This window comes from Lacerta agilis, chromosome 15, assembly GCF_009819535.1.
Source record: "Lacerta agilis isolate rLacAgi1 chromosome 15, rLacAgi1.pri, whole genome shotgun sequence".
Lineage (NCBI taxonomy): Eukaryota > Metazoa > Chordata > Lepidosauria > Squamata > Lacertidae > Lacerta > Lacerta agilis.
Window position 1 is genome coordinate 22784938 of NC_046326.1, and position 16837 is coordinate 22801774.

Consider the following 16837-nt stretch of genomic DNA (forward strand, 5'->3'; position numbering starts at 1 on the left):
AGTTAAACTATGGAACTCACTCCCACAGGATGCAGTAAAGGCCACCAACTTTGATGGCTTTAAAAGAAGGTTGGACAAATTCATGGAGGGCAAGGCTATCAACATCTACCAGCCACATGGCTATGCTCTGCCTCCACTGTCTTCTGCCAGGACCCTGCTTGCCAGTTTCCCATGGGCATCTTGGTGGCTACTGTGGACTGGATGAGCCACTGCAGGGCTCTTTGTAGGTTATCATGCTCTTACTGCTTACTTTTCTAATTTTATTTTTTAAAAAATATTGCTCTCTTCTCTCATTCCCCACTTCTTTTTTTCAGTTTTGCATGGAAAACTTGTGCTCCCTCAATGCTCCCATGTACATTGGCCAGTATGGTTGGAGCTAAAGGGACTTGGAGCCCCAGACATCTAGGGGGCTCCACATTTCCCCCATCCCTACAATAAGTATACAAAAGGGAGATGCCCCAATATAAATGGATATAATAAGAACATCTTGCATATAGTGTGATTGTTGCATATGTTTGTAACCCAGTGTACATAAGAGCATCGCGAGGAGCCGGGCAATCCCTGACAACATGCCTCTAGGAATCCCATCAGCAGGCCGTGGAAGTCAACAATCCCCTCTCCTGTTTTTGCTTTCCAGCAGCTGGTATTCAGTGTCATACGACCTCTGAGCATGGAAGCTCCAATTATCCCTTTTCGTTAATAACCATTGATGGACCTTCCTTGAAGGGTTTATCTAATCCGCTTCTAAGGATACAGGTCAATATCAGTAAGAATTGCATTTGGTCCCAGACTCTTTGAAACTCGTTCTGTAGTCTCGCAGGTTGCCAAACCATCTTAGTCAGTCCACATGGAAAGGGAATCATGCCAGTTTTTATGGAGCAAGCCTAGGTCTTTCCGTTTTCACAGGGAACAATGGGAAATCGCTCACACTGACCCCATAGAGTTTCAGCCATGGTTGACAAGCCTCAGCATCACCCTTAAGGCAGCAGTAACACCCTGATCTTTCTTGCACCCTTGCAGTATGAAGGAGTAGTTCCCGAGGAAGAGGAGCTCATTGACATCCCCTCAGAGAAGGAGCTGACAATCGCAAACCTTATCGGAGACAAGATTGAGATCATTGCCCCCATTAATTCCCCCTCCCTGGACTTCAATGACAACGAGGACATTCCAACTGAACTCAGCGATTCCTCGGAAACTCACGACGAAGGTGTGTGACTGGCGGCTGCGGGTATTGTGGGTTTAACACAGGCATCCCCAGACTCGGCCCTCCAGATGTTTTGGGACTACAATTCCCATCATCCCTGACTACTGGTCCTGTTAGCTAGGGATGATGGGAGTTGTAGTCCCAAAACATCTGGAGGGCCGAGTTTGGGGGTGCCCGGTTTAACAGCTCCTGTAAGTGTGTGTGTCCCCCCCCCATCTTGAATACTATGACAACAAATTTGGAAGGCTCAGGACTTCCAAGCTCAAAGTCCATCTGCTGGATTTCCAATGATGTCTAATATTCCTTTGTTCTCCTCTAGGTCGCAATTACTTTTAGAGTTTGCATCATCATTAGGTTAATGGTTAGACAGTCTCAGCACTGTCCACCAAAAGCAACTCCCAGACAAGTCTGCATTGATTTCAGTAAGGCTTGTGCAGGAGATGTTCCTAGATTAGTGGGGGGGGGATTCACATGAGACTTTAAAAATTGATTTTAGCAATATTTCATAATGTAACCAGATAAGTAATAACATAAAGTCGATTTAGCATATAAAAGCAAGGCAAGGCATGCAAAATTCTAAACATGTGGAATAATTACACCCAGAAGTAACTCAATACAGCCATATTTCTCTAGATGATGCAGGGAGATGTTGTTGCATATCCAAATCTGAAACGTAAGAAATAAAATACCACCAAACAGAATAGAAATGTTCATGGCCAGCCTTCTCTTTGGAGACAGGTAGTTCGCATGGAACTTTTGATTACTCAGGAACCAGATCCAATGGCAGAGATGTTAGAGCTAGTTCAGATGTGTTGAGTCCTCCTGAAGATCTCACGTTTTGCATTCATGGATCTCTTTCTGAAGGGATCCCAAATCTTTCCCTGCATGGAAATGTGACACCAGGATTACTTAACTGTTTCAGGGATGAATCTGTGAGCAGGATCAAAGTTCCCTTTTGGGTCCTGCTTGCGGACTCATCTCTGGAACTGACAATCTCAATGTCAGTGTCATGTTTGCAGTGATCCCCTGAGCCCAGACAATTGCCTCCAGGTGTGTTAGGTGACAGACTGCAATGTTAAGCTCTCCGCTTCTTTATACAGGGGAAGTTCAGGCCTTTTACGATGATCTGAATGGACGGCAGTACATGAACGAAGTCTTCAATTTTAGCGTGGATAAGCTGTATGACCTGCTCTTCACAGACTCTCCGTTCTTGAGGGACTTCATGGAGCAGCGGCGGTTTTCTGGTAAGCTTGGGACCTCCTTGCCTATTGACATCAGCCGCCACCTTCACAGTACCGTACTCTTTTTGGCACCAGCTAAAATCATTTTTCTTTAGTGAAGCCTATCCAGATACGTGGAATGTTGACACTTGTCTCAATCTATTTTTAGCTTGCTGTTGATTTGATTTTTTTGTTTTGTTTCAATCATTGTTTTTAACTGTTTTTACTGATGATTTCATCATTTTATACTTTCTGTAAACTGCTTTGTGGTTGTTGAGTTGTTGTTGTTGTTTTTTTTTACAATCAAGGGCTATATAAATTTTAATAAATAAAATAAAATGTTGCGGCCAGCTTTATCTCGCTTAGTAGTTTAGGTCAGGGCACATCCGTACTACAAATCTGAATCAGTTTCTTTTTTTTTTTAAACAGAATTTATTAGCATTTTCATAATATAACACAAACCCAACCCCACACCTACAAATACAAAAACAAATACAAATACACATAATGTCAGGATTCTTCTTCTTATTTATATACCTTGCAAAAAAAAAAAATTCTAGTTCTGAATCTTGACGTTTGACTTCCCCCGCCTATTCACCTTCGGTTTTAAGTCAATATACTATTTCCTTAACAACTTATCTCTATAAAAAATTTAACTTTACTTAAAAAAAAAGAAAAAACACAATTATCTTAATCTTTGCATTATAACCTAAATCATAACCAAATATTCTTATAACTAAACTTATTTCTTCTATCCTTTATCATGCTGCTTTTGACTTAAGATTCAATATCTCCTTACTTATTTAAAATAAACTTGTAATTAACAGACTTCACACTCCGATTTCGGATACCATGGCAGACCATTTGGATTATACATTTAATACTTCAACCCACTCCCCCTCTGTCCATTGTCTTTTTCTGCCTTTCACCAGAACCAAATCTCCAATTGTCTTCCTCTGAGTGTCCACAGATCCAGGCAACATCCACAACAAACCCCGCATCGAGCCTCAGGGTATTCATCACCTCCATTCTGGGTTCCTCCGTTTCTTTTTCTTCTTCTTCTTGTAGAAATCTTAATTCTATGTCCCTTGCCCCCGAGCTGCCACCTCGGAGTCTGGATATTGTAAATTTTCCCGTTCCAGGGCTGCCACCCCCAGAAATCGGTTCCTTTTCCTTTCGGAGTTGCCCAGCCATTTCAAACCATCCTTCAAGCGCCCCTCCCAGCTCTTTGCCGAGGTTTGATTCCATTGTGTAAAACTTTTGAAAAGCCTCCTCTGTGGAAAGCAAGTCCCTTCCATTTATAATTCCACTCAAAACTTGTAGTTTTCGATTAAGCAGTTCCAGCCTCAAGACAGTGAGCATTTCCTCATCCTCCAAACCAGAGTTCAATACCAGTGCGAGCACAAAGTCCAGCATTTTAGGAGGGAGGGTGAGTATCAAGTTTCAGTTCCTGTCTCTTCCTTCCTTTGTTTCAGTTTTTTCCCACGACAGTCCAAGTCGTCGCCATTTCTCCGAAGCCGGAGTATAAAGACCAAAACTTCAAATGGAGATATTTTTTCCCCAGTTAACCCCCGAAGGGAAATCTCAGCAGTCTCAGTTTTCAAATTCCAGATACTTTCTATCGATTATTGTAGCAGCAGTCACTTAAAGAGTTAATTTCTTTCATCTCCCGAAGGGAGGGAGGCGGGCTGCCTTTCTTCTTTCCCCCAGATCGTTCCAGGAATACAAAGAGTCAATCAGTTACTCACAGCCTCTGGGTTCTTATCAGCTCGTTAAAGACAGGTAGAACTTAGACGCTCATCACAGGCTTTGTCGCCGCATTTACATCCCGGTTGGGGCATGTCCCCTATAGCCCGGCTCCGTCGTCCCTTCACCCCCACTCCCCCTTTACAGGGGGAGCGGGGGAAGGGTTCGGAGCCACAACGGGCACAGCCGGGGAGCCCAGGGTGCGGGACGCTCTTCCCGCACCCCAACCGGAGCCCCGCTATGCGGCTGCAGGGCTCCTAACCCCCGGGATGGACTGGGTGCCTCGCAGCCGAAGCAGCCCACGACCACCCGTAATGGCGTCAGCCGCCGGAAGTCCTGAATCAGTTTCAAGTGTCAGAATGGCATGTTGCACTACCAAAGGTCTTTGGGGATTTGTTGTTCTGCAGCAGTTGCTCAAGATCACCAGCAAACCATTCTCTATGCCTCTCACAACATCGTAGTTCCCAAGATTTGGGTCAGAAAATGTGGCAGGGAGGGTGATCTTCCTGAATTCATTTTGTAATCTTAACCCTCAGCCAAAGTAACAATGAGGGGTTTTTGTCCCATTGCCTGAGTTCTGTATCATGGTTTTTATTTTTTATGACCATGGAAAACCAAGAAGAAGAAAATGTTCTTGCTGGTGGGAAAAGGACAACCCCCCCCCCCAATTCTTCCACCCCACCCTGCCCAGCACCTAATTTGTATTTTATTTGGATCATTGATATCACACTTTTTCCTCCAAGCAGCTCAGATTGGGCTATTGGGTCGGATGGGACATTGCCACACCTTCAGCAGAGATGCTCGTGATTAGTGGGGTCCTCTGGAGTTGTTCAGCTCCTCAGGGCAACTCCACCAGACTTTATCAAAACTTCTCCTAAGTTCTGCCAAACCCCTGTGAGAACAGTTGCAAGTGTAATCGAAAACCTCCCTGAAAACAGTTCCTATAGAGCTTCAGCAAAACCTCCGCAAATTCCCTTTGAAATTTCACTTAGATAAACTGCAGGTACCTAAAACCCACATGAGGACCATCCGGCCAGTCTCATCAGATTGCAGCACCTCACAAATTAGAAGGGCCTCAGTGTGAATCCAGCCGTGGTTTGGCTCAAGTAATGTGAACTTGGGGCATGAAAGCCCAGAGATGAAATTCCATCTCTCTCTCTCTCTCTCTCTCTCTCTCTCTCTCTCTCTCTGGCCTTGGACAAATTACTATTTTTCGCCCTCAGTTTCCTGTTTTGAAAATTGGAACTTTTAGTGGGCCCACTTGATCAATGGAAGGGAGAACAGGATTTAGGATAAAAGGCACCACATAGGATGCATACCAAACAATAAGCCTTCTGTGTCCACCCTGCTGAGTCTGCCAGCTGGGGTGGAGGTGGGGCTGTGGTCATGGGAGTCATTTTTATTTTCCCCTGGGAACTGCGTTTTGCTTTGCATTCTCACCCATTGGCCTTTGTTTTTAACATAAGAAGAGTCTGCTGGATCAGTCCATTGGCCCATCTAGTTGCACGTCCTGCTCTCACAGTGGCCAACCAGATGTTGTGATGGGAAACCCCCAAGCAAGACTTGAGCACAGTAGCCCTCTCCCCTCCTGTGGTTTTCAGTAGCTGGTATTCAGAAGCACTGCTGCCTCCAGCTGTGGAGGAAGAGTATGTCCATCCTGGCTGGTAGTTATCAGTTGCCTCCTCCTCCTCCTCCTCCTCCTCCTCCTCCTCCTCCTCCTCCTCCTCCATGAATTTATCTAATCCTCTTTCAAAGCCATCCAAGTTGGTGGCCTTGAGCGCCTCTTGTGGCAGAGAGTTCCAGTGTTTAACTGTGCGCTGTGTGAAGAAGCACTTTTCTTTCATCTGTTCCTCTCTCTTTCCCCAGACATTGTCTTTCATCCCTGGAAGAAGGAAGAAACTGGCAATCAGAGCAGAGTTATCCTTTATACCATCACCCTCACCAACCCTCTAGCCCCCAAAACTGCCACTGTCACTGAGACTCAGGTGAGAAGCCCAAGGCCTGCACTGGGCTGTTCAGCTTGAAGTAAAGATGGTTCAGTTAAGGCCGCAGAGGCACCATTCACATTATAAATTTAAAGCACTACGGCACCACTATAAACAGTCATGGCTTCCCCCAAAGAATTCTGGGAGCTGTAGTTTGTTAAAGGTTGTTAGGAGAATTGCTAGGGAACCCCAATTCCCCTCCCAGAGCTGCAATTCCCAGAGTGGTTTTATCAGTCAATCACTCTAAACTGCTGGGAACTCGTAAGCTACAGGGAACTCTGTATGTAAGGGAACTCCAAGCTACAGCTCCCAGAATTATTTGGAGGAAACCATGACTGTTTAAAGTGGTGTCATAGTGCTTTAAATGTTTGTTGTAAATGTGGACATAGACTCTGAGTGCATTCAGACATGGTGTATATTGTATTAATTTTCCTGATAACGTTAGCACTCCTGTCTCATTTTCTAACATTCCTTTCGTGCTGCAGTACCTGTTGCATTATGGGACTATGGCTTTTTTTTTTTTTTACCAATATACCGGCACATCACGCTAAATTTCAATCAGACGTAGTGTTGCACAGCAAGTAATGTCATTGGACAGCATTGCTACTCTCCCACCCTGTCCACACGTGCCTGCTTCTGTTCCCCGATGATTCCCCCATGAAAATGTCAGGAAAGAACTGTGTGCTAGTATAGCACAATTTTATGAAATAAATATCTTGCCCCAAATTCTGACACTTTACTCCCATGATTTTCCAGGTTAAAAGGGTTGCAAACCTATTTTTTTTCCTAGAATCAAGTAACGCCGAAATGAGCACTAAACCCATGCTATACCCCGTTAGTTTTCCAAAAGCGACCCTTACATCATGTGAAAGCTCAGATCATAGAGTTAGAAGGGTCATCTAATCCAAACGCTCTGCAATGCAGGAATATTTTACCCGAAGTGGGCATCAAACCCACAGCCCTAAGAGTAAGAGTCTTATGCTGAGCTATTCCATGTGATCACAGCCTCTTGTCTGTTCTCTCTCTGCTTTCTCCAGACAATGTACAAAGCAAGCCAAGAGAGCGAGTGCTACGTGATAGATGCAGAGGTGCTAACTCACGATGTCCCCTACCATGATTATTTCTACACAATTAATCGTTACACATTGACGCGCGTTGCCAGAAACAAATGCCGACTCAGGTGTGTACGGCAGGGCTATAGCTTTGCGATATTAGCAAGGACTGTGATAAACGGAGTTGAATGACACCTGCCCAGATAGGTTGCAGCTGCTCGTATTTCTGAGTTTGGAAATACAATTCTCAGAGGCTTTTAACACTCAGTTTACTCTAAGCCAGGAGGGTGTGAGACGTTTTTTCAGCCAGAGGACTGTGTGGTCTCAAGGACGTTCCAAGAGCTGCATGCCAGTGGGTCAAACCAGAGGCAAAAGCAGATGGAGCAACACATTTATGATTATATCGTCACCATCATGGATTTATTAATTGTCTTCTAAACCATCGTCTCAAGGCAATTTACACCTAAGAAAATTAAGAGCAGCTGAAAACAAAAGACTGCAATTTAATACATTGCTGAAAATGGTGCAAGACCTTTTAAGAAAGACAGACAGAAAGAAAATCCCTTGAATCTGGAGCAAGGAGAGTTTTAACTGTAGTTTCAGAGGAATACCATGTTTGGGAAAAGTTTCACGTTGCAAATCCAAAAGCAGGTCATTGGTTGTAACAAATGCTCAAGAGGCCAAAGTTACGGCTCTTGGAAGTGACCTTTCTTTCCTTTTCAGGGTTTCTACAGAGCTACGATACAGGAAACAGCCATGGGGGCTGGTGAAATCTTTCATTGAGAAGAACTTCTGGAGTGGCCTAGATGATTATTTCCGCCATTTAGGTGAGATCTCGCTAGAAGCAAGGGTTGGGGAATCTTTGGCCTTCCAGATGTTGTTGCAGTCCAACCCCCCATCAGCTTCAGCCAGCCTGGTCCAATGATCAGAAATGATGGGAGTCATAAAACAACAGCGTTTGGACTGCGGACCACAGATTCCCTGACCCTGAGCTAAAGCATCTAGTTACGATTCCACTTGTTTGCTGTGATGGGATGTGGCATATGACTGAACTCCAGAAAACTCAGCCAATGGAGTAGATAAAACCGAGCCTTTGAAACATTTGGGATTGTCAAAAGGTTTCCTTTTAGTATTTTAGCCCTGCTTGCTAATACTAAAGGTCTCCGTTATTAACAGTATTATTAAAAATTGGTATACCGCAGATCTCAGGGAATTTCCAACATAAAATTACAATATAAAAACCACAAAATACATAATAAAAATAAGAACAAAAGCAAACCAATAATCCCCCCCCCTCTCCCACAACATATTTAAAAGGGCACCAGATGTCAAACAGCCGAAGGCCTGGTTGAAGCGGTATGTTTTCACCTGCCACCTAAAGGTGAACCTCCCTGGGGAGAGCTTTCCACAAATGGTGAACCACTGCAGAAAAGGCCTGTTCTCATGTCGCCTCCCTCTGGACCTCTCGTGTGTTAATAATAGTACTGGTATTATTAAATGTATTACCCACCCTTCAGCAGCAGATCCCAGTGCATGTTATGATGATTTAAAATTCAGAACTAAAAACAGTTTAACAGATTACAATCAAAGAAATAAGAGTGGGTGCCTGAAAACACACGTCTCAGGTGTCAACGAGGTGTGTTTTCAGCATCCCCCAAATTCTGAGGGAGTGAGAGGGTTTCTACGGAAGGAGGTGTTATCTCAGGTATTTGGGGAAACAAGTCATTTAGGGTTTTAAACACTAACCTGAGGCACCTCAGATCAGGCCCTGAAATGAACTGGCAGCGTATATGTACATAAAAACAGCAACTGGCAGTTCTTTGGGTTCATTATGTGTAAATGTATTTCTGTCCCTTGAAGCTACTGGCTCCATGGGGTGGGGTAGTGGAAGCTGAGAACAGGCGCTGTTGTGATGATGCCTGTGCCCTGACCATAACCCCCGTTGTGGCTGAAGTGAAAGCAGTGCCCTCTCTCCATGACCCATACCTGCCCCCCCGGCTTTCCCTGGCAGAGAGTGAACTGACCAAAACAGAGAGCACATATCTAGCCGAGCTCCATCGAGAATCCCCCAAAGTGAAGGCAAGCAAGCAATCCACAGTGCGCCGGAGGAAGCGGCCCCATACTCACCTGAGGGGACCACACTTGGAGGAAGTGCTGAGCCCCGTAACCACCCCCACAGATGAGGAAGCTGTAGGTCGAATCAAGCGTGTGGCAGGTAAGGAGCACCATGTGCAAATGGGGGTGGGGTGGGGGGACATGTTTAGGCTTATGGGATGGGCAGAGGCCCCGGTCCCTCTGAGGTAGTTTCACTGAGGGGGTGGAATAGGGGTCCCTAAGGGGAAATGGCTTTCCTAGAGTAGCGCTTCCCAAATTGTGGCACAGGGTACACGAAAGGGTTTCAAAGGGTAAATGGCAGACTTTTTTCACTTTACCGTATCGTAGATGAAATAGTATTATTAAAACTACCCCGAAATTAGCTTTGCCTGAGAAGGGGTACCCCAATAAGACTAAGCCCTAAAATGGGACATGTGATTATTGTAAGTTTGGGAAACTCTGTCGTACAGCGTTGTTGATATTAAACCATAGCGTGGGTGATCAAAGGAGGATTCTCTTCCCCAATATGTATTTATTTTATGGAACGTATAGACCACTTGATTGTAAAAGGGGGTGGGAACCACCATGAAATAAAACTATGAAATTATCAGTAAAAACAAAACAAAACCACACTTAAAATGACTATTTAAAACATTTTTAAAAAATTAAAACCAGTGAGAAGCTAAAAACAGATTTAAACAAGTCTCAGTGTTCTACATTTCTGGATAGGGGTTGCCTTAAGCAAAAACGTGTTCAGCAGGCCCCGAAAAGAGTACAGGGAAGAAGCCAGCTAGGCATCAATAGGCAGGGAGTTCCAAAGCGTGGTTGGTGCCACGTCAAAATATTGATTTAAATGCAGAATAAGTATTATGTGGCATCCGTAATGCTGCCAGTTCTGCAGATCGAATATATGGGACATATCCTTTTGGGAGTGCTTAAGGGACTTTACCTCTTCAGTGTAAAATGAACGCTGCTTTCCAGGTTCCACTCAAACACGGCATATCCCTGAGGAAAGTCCCAGCGGCTTCCACCTGCAGAGCGTCTCCAAATTGCTGCTCATTATCAGTTGTGTGTAAGTGATTCTTCGGCCTGGTTTGTCAGTTTCCTTGTTCTGTTACTGCGCTCTCCTCTCCTCTCCCTCTCTCTCCCTCCCTCCCTCCATTTTAGTCTGCAGTCTAGTAGGATTATAATAGTGTTAAGATATTTTATTTTTATTTTTTTGGGTAACTTTTTCCCTCCCACCTGGATTTTGAGGTATCCCAAGTCCATTCCCCTCACTCTGAATCAGGTCCGCATTCCTGGGAATCCTAGGAGGTGTTTTGGCATGAATAGATGTTGAACAGGGAATGGTTGTTCATTTGGGCAGGGGAAGAGCTGGGCCAGGGCAGATGGGGAGGGCAGATGGGGAGACAAAGCCCTGTGGAGAGGATTAAGGAATGAATGGCTTCTTTGCCAAGAGTCAATTGAGGAAAGATCCAGCATGTTTGGGAAAGAGAGGAATTCAAGGGTTGAGAGGGTTCAGGCTTCTGCGGAGCTTGCTTATGGTTTGCGATGTGATTGTGTGCCCTCCTCCTCCTCTCCAGAGAAAAATGGTGTGGCCTGTTTTTGCACAGGAAGCATAGGAGTACACTCTGCAACACATAAGCATTTAAAATTGTTTGTGACGATAATATATTTTGCTCCATTTGTGGCATTTTCTGTTGTTGGTTAAGTTTGGGGACCTTTTAGACATGGACTAACTTTGGAGGCAATAAGTTGTACCAGCTGAATTAAAAGCAAGGGAAACCTCATCATTCATCACCTCCCTAGCTTCAAATTCACCCATCCAGCATTGTAAAATGCTGCACCTGTTGGTTGGTCTGGAAGAATGTTTACATTCATTTTTTTTAAAGCAGAACTGTGTTTTTTTAATAAAATAAAATACCGGTAATGCCAGATAAATTGAACTCTACAGAGTTTTGGAATGACTCGACCATTTGCTGAATAAGACTCTGAACGAACACACACAAATGTGTGAATCTAGGAACTCATCTGCACTATACATTTAAAGCAGTGTCATACTACATTAGAATGAATCTTTATTTGCATCAGCCATTGGCCCTAGCAATAAAACAACAATACAATATACAAAGAATAGAAATAAAAGGTCAATTATATAAAATACGTTTTGGGGTTTTGAATCAATAGTCAAATGGTGGGTCTTATTCTGATTGCCCCAGCTAAAAACCTTGCAACTTTTGCTGTCACCTGCTCATCTTGATCTGCCAAGAGAAAGGACACTGTGGCAGTGGTTGGGCGACCCAAAATGGACAATAAAAGAGGGGTGATAAGCTCATTCCTCAAGTCTTTATAAAGAGTGCAAGCCAGAAGGGCATGCGCCACTGATTTGGGACTGCCATCTCCACAGGGACAGAAGCGTTTTTCGTGTGGATTCTGTCGGAATCGTCCCTCAAGTACAACCAAGGGCAATACATTCAATTTTGTGAGCGTAAAAGCGCGTCTGTATTTTAGAACTGCTAGGTTATGCAGATAGAGTGCCGGAGAGTTGAAATGGGAAGGTGGAAAATAGTCATCCCATGGGCAAAATGTCCTTATTGTGGCCAAGTTGTTCTGACGCTCGATATTATTTAGGTGCTGACAAATTAGACTGTTTGCTTTACTAAAACCCAAAGTGAGTAGCTGTTGTGATGATAAACCACAAGAGTGAAGTTTTTGATAGACAGTTTTAGTCCAGGCACTCTTTAAGTTTTTGTGGCTTCCCCCAAACAATCCTGGGAACTGCAGTTCAAAGACCCCTACCCCTTCTCCCCTCCTGGAGCTACAATTCCCAGAGTGGTTTAACTATCAACCCCTCTTTAAAGAGAAAATTGGGAATTGTAGCTCTGGGAGGGGAATAAAGGTAAAGGTAAAGGGACCCCTGACCGTTAGGTCCAGTCGTGGATGACTCTGGGGAGGGGAATAGAGACCACCTAATAACTCAAATGACCTAATAACTCAAATGACAGCTCCCAAGAAGTAATAGTACCACTCTTATTCCGCCTTGGTCAGACCACACCTGGAATACTGTGCCCAGTTCTTGTTGCCACAATTTAAGAGGGATGTTGACAAACTGGAACGAGTGCAGAAGAAGGCAACGAAGATGGTCAAGGGTCTGGAAACCAAGCCTTATGAGGAACAGTTGAGGGAGCTGGTTACATTTTGCCTGGAAAAGGAGACTGAAAGGAGATATGATAGCCACCTTCAAATATCTCAAGGGTTGTCACATGGGAGACGCGGCAAGCTTGTTTCCTCCCAGAGGGAGGATAGGTCTCCAACCAATGGCTAGCTGAAAGTCTAGCTACAAGACTGATTTGACTGGTATTCTGCGTACTGCCTTAGGTACTTGGTTTGGTTCAGTTGCAATTTGTCTCTACAAGCTGATGACACAAACAGCGCCACCTGCTGGTGGAAACCACCACCATCAGAGGCTCTGCCATCTACCTTAAGTCCACATACATAGCCTTTTGAAGGTGGGGTAGGTTCTGCAAATGAGATAAATCAAATATATATCCTTAATTTGCATACCAGGTTTTGATTGACATATAGGCTTTGTTTCTGTACGTGCAAGCAGTTGTTGTTCATTGGTTCTGTTTGCTTTTTTTATGGTGCTCAGGAATTGGGCAAGAGAGTATTTATTCTACCCCACCTTTTCTCCCAAGGGGCTCATGGTGAAGGCATACATGGTTCCCCCTTCCATTTTATCCACACAACAGCACTGTGAGGTAGGCTAGGCTCAGTGTCTGGCCCAAGGTAACCCAGTGATCTTCATCACTTTAGTATAGATTCGAATGCTGGCCTTCCCAAGTCCCTGTTCCAACATGCTAGCTATTACGCCACATGGAAACAATGTCCTTGTTGTTGAAGGGTAGACCAATGACCATGCAGGGGGGCAGGGTCCTAAGGCTCCTGGATAGCAGCCGGAAACCAACTCTGCTCCTCAAAGATGTCTTAGTCTCACCCTTGCCCCCTGTTGCACAAAGACTCCATGGGCCTAGTTTTTCTTCTCATTTTGCATAAACTCCACACAGAACTCTGTGGTTTTGCCTCTTGACACTGAGTGCTGGTTACATACTGCCTTTGCTACCCTAAGCTTGTCGGGATTTGGAGTTAGCTGTGCCCTCTGATACATGGCATGATGAGTGCTGTGCACCTCCCTGCCCCTTGCCCCACTGCTGCATCACCAATGTTGGGTGTCTTCTTTTCCCCTCCTCTTCGCATGCTCTGCAACCCCTCTCCCCAATATGTGTCTGCTCTGTGTCCTTTAGAAGAACTCCCCCCCCCCCCGCGGTTTTCTCCTCTCTCAACTCTGGTTGTGTTTCTAACCTTCGCCTCCTCCATCTTTTCTCTTCCCTGCTCCCATTAGGATTTGTTTCAGGTACCGTCTCCTCCTACTTCTTCTTCACCTTGATTTCCTCTCACCTGTCTCCTTCCGCCTCCCAGCCTGCTGGACTTTTGCTTTCTTCTTTTTAACGCTGTCTGATCTCTGCTCAGATCCTCCTGGGCTGTGCTTCTTTTTCTTCCCTTTTCCGTGTCATTTTGTTGCTGCTCCCCAAAACTTAACAAAGAACCCCTCTTTTCCATTCAGCTCTCAGGTGAGGGTGGCTCTAGCTGCGCTGCGCTATTTCTGTCCTGCTTTAGAAAGCTCATGCAGCTTTTTCCACCTGGGCTGAAAGATGCCTCCAGAAGATGAGAGGAGGTGGCAGCAAGAGAGGAGGGTGTCTCCTGTTCTGGCTTCTGAGCTCCCCCTGCTCCATCTGATTTAGTTTTAGAAAGGAGGAAGGAGGGGAGCAAGTCACTGCAACAAGGGGGCAGGTTCAGCCCAGGGACTCCTGACTTGCCGAACTCCCAATACTGTATGCATGTTGCATCAGAAGGGTGGGGACTGTGGGCTCAGTATCTCCTACAAGGTGGGCTTATCCCCACCTTACCCCCAAATCTGCTTTCCCCACAAAGGCTCAAGGTGGTTTACAATAAATGCTGGCGTGTAAGGCGGACCAGACATTTCTATAGTAAGTGAATACTTTGAAACACTTCCACTCAGAGTGTCACCTCAATGTTGAAATGGGGGCATGTTCGATCATGAATAAGATATTCATGGTGCATCCATAGAATGGGTTCAGCATGCACAAATGCACAGGGCTTCATTTCATCACATAAAATAGACAGTGAGTATCTGTCTGAGGCTTTTCAAAAAAAAAAATGGGTCCTCCTAGTTGTTGGGGCTTTGTGTGTGATTTGGAGGAAGGGCCCCAATCCAGGTTGCATGTCTTTCATTTTTCTTCTTTCCCTCTCCAGTCTGGTGCTTTTGGTAATCCTCAACATGATGCTGTTCTACAAACTCTGGATGTTGGAATACACTACTCAAACCCTCACAGCATGGCAGGGTCTACGGTTACAGGAAAGGTAACACACCCTACGAGCAAAATTTCACTCTGTCCCTCTTGTGGGCCAAACCACCATCGAAACCCAATAATATAAAAAATCTGCACTGCCTGCCAGGGCTCACCTTTCCTTCTCTGCCCTGACAGGTTACCCCAGTCCCAGACTGAATGGGCCCAGTTATTAGAGTCCCAGCAGAAGTATCATGACACGGAGCTTCAGAAGTGGCGGGAGATCATCAAATCATCCGTGATTCTTCTAGATCAGGTGAGAACTTGCATCTAGAACACCCTGGTATGGATGTGGCCGACCTTTTTCACTGCATGCCACCAGTTGAAATCACAAACCATTTGCCAGAGGCACAGGGGGATGAACGTGGTTCATGTTTTCTCCAGCCCTGTGGAAGAGCTAATTACTCGTGGAAGGGAGATTTGAACAGAAAATAAAATGTTCCAGAGTCAAGAAGATGGGAAATCATTATTTTTGTAATTTAGTTAACTTGGCTGCTGATCTTGAAGCACAGATTTCCCATCACGCCCCCACCCCAAGCCTTACACACTTTTTTAAACCGAAAGGTGCTATCACGGGGCTTCTAGCTTTTGCCTTGGGGATTGCTAATTGCATAGCCTTTCTCTAGCAAATTAGAACACCTTTTGTGTGGCTGCAGACTCTCCCCCCACCCCACCCCACCCCCGGCATCCATATGTCTTTCTGTGTGCTGTAACTTAATGGTGAAGTGTTACTCCGCTCATGCACTAAATGCGCACAGCCAGTGGCTCTGATCCACCAATTCGCTTTCTCTGTGTGTAGAGCTTATCCCAGTGTGTGGTGACTTGGAGAGCCATATAAGTGAGGCACCTAAAGGCATCATTCACCTCAGAGCAATCAGCAAGCAGATGTTCGGCTAGCATGCTTGATGCGTGTGAGACGACTGAACCCGTGTGTGTGTGTGTGTCAGAGGGAGATAGCTATTGTTTTTAAGGAAACAAAACTGTGTCACTTGGCGGCATGCTGTAAGGAAATGGGGTCTTACCATCAGGAAAGGAAAGCCCTTAGAAAAGTGGGTACTTCAGGGAACCTCTGCCTGCAGAGCTACATCAGCTGCAGGAGCTGTTCAATTTCAGTTGCATCTCCCTTTGCTTGTGTGGAGTTTCCTCTGTTAAAATGAACAGGGAAGTCTGTATATACAACTTTGTTTGTTTGTTTGTTTGTTTGTTTGTTTGTTTGTTTCTACCCCGCTTTTTCCCAGAGCCGGGACACAAGGCAGCTTATGAAAATTAAAACGGAATGCTAAAAAACCATGCAAAATATGATGGTTAGAAAGCACATATAATTGAATTAAAACAATGTCAAAAGCAAATCTATTGAAATATGGATTGCAAAAACAGCACAGCAGTATTTGAAAGCTTCCCTCCCCCCCCCTTTTTGGTCTTGCAGATGAAGGACTCGCTAATAAACCTCCAGAATGGAATTGGGTCCCGTGAATATCGGCCGGAGCCAGACGAGAAACGGAAACGGTTCCACTAGCAGGCAGGAACCCAAGTGCGGCCAGAGGACTGTGTGCAATACATGTACATAGAATATATAAATATATATATATACAGAATATAAATATATATATATATATATTATATACAGATTTTAAAAGAGAGAGCGATAGAAAAATGAAGCCTACGTACTGAGAAGAGAGAGTGGTGTGTTGATCCGACCTCCGGCACTGGATGAAATGGAGCGTCATCTGGGATAGGGGCAGGATGTGGCCGGGTTGTGCTCTCCCGGCACTGAGGCATTGTGGGAAAGTGCACCCCGTGCCATCCTGGGGCCCTCCCCCACACCTCTCTTAGTATCTGTCCGTCTCTCTGTCCGTCTCCCCCTCTCTCCATCTGTCTGTGGGTGGGGTGGGGGTATTTCACCCAAAGGGAAGAATCAGAAGGCGTGAGATTCCCCCCATCCACCCTCTCCTCCACATTTTACTGAAAGCGAGAAGATGCTTATAGGAGATACTGTCTCCTCTGGCTCTCAGGATAGTCGCCGAGGCTGGCAGGATGAAACCTCTTCACTGCTGCTATCACTTTTTTTTCCTGGCCAGCTCTGTTGGAACGGCTCTGCGTGGACCAT

The 16837-nt window shown here is 45.2% G+C and overlaps 1 protein-coding gene across 11 annotated transcripts in view; it reads left to right on the forward strand.

Moving 5' to 3' along the window:
- Positions 1-16404, forward strand: part of GRAMD1B (GRAM domain containing 1B) — a 212195-nt gene extending 195791 nt beyond the window's left edge. For 9 of the 11 annotated variants that reach the window (XM_033172641.1, XM_033172640.1, XM_033172634.1 and 6 more), the window contains 11 exons: positions 1021-1207; positions 2305-2448; positions 6037-6155; positions 7193-7335; positions 7931-8034; positions 9219-9422; positions 10283-10373; positions 13704-13715; positions 14636-14743; positions 14869-14986; positions 16157-16404. In XM_033172641.1, coding sequence (XP_033028532.1) covers positions 1021-1207; positions 2305-2448; positions 6037-6155; positions 7193-7335; positions 7931-8034; positions 9219-9422; positions 10283-10373; positions 13704-13715; positions 14636-14743; positions 14869-14986; positions 16157-16246 — 1320 coding nt within the window. In that variant the 3' untranslated portion in view covers positions 16247-16404. The remainder of the gene's footprint in view (positions 1-1020; positions 1208-2304; positions 2449-6036; positions 6156-7192; positions 7336-7930; positions 8035-9218; positions 9423-10282; positions 10374-13703; positions 13716-14635; positions 14744-14868; positions 14987-16156) is intronic. The other 2 variants (XM_033172636.1, XM_033172638.1) reach the window with 1 other exon arrangement.
- Positions 16405-16837: the final 433 nt, after the last annotated feature.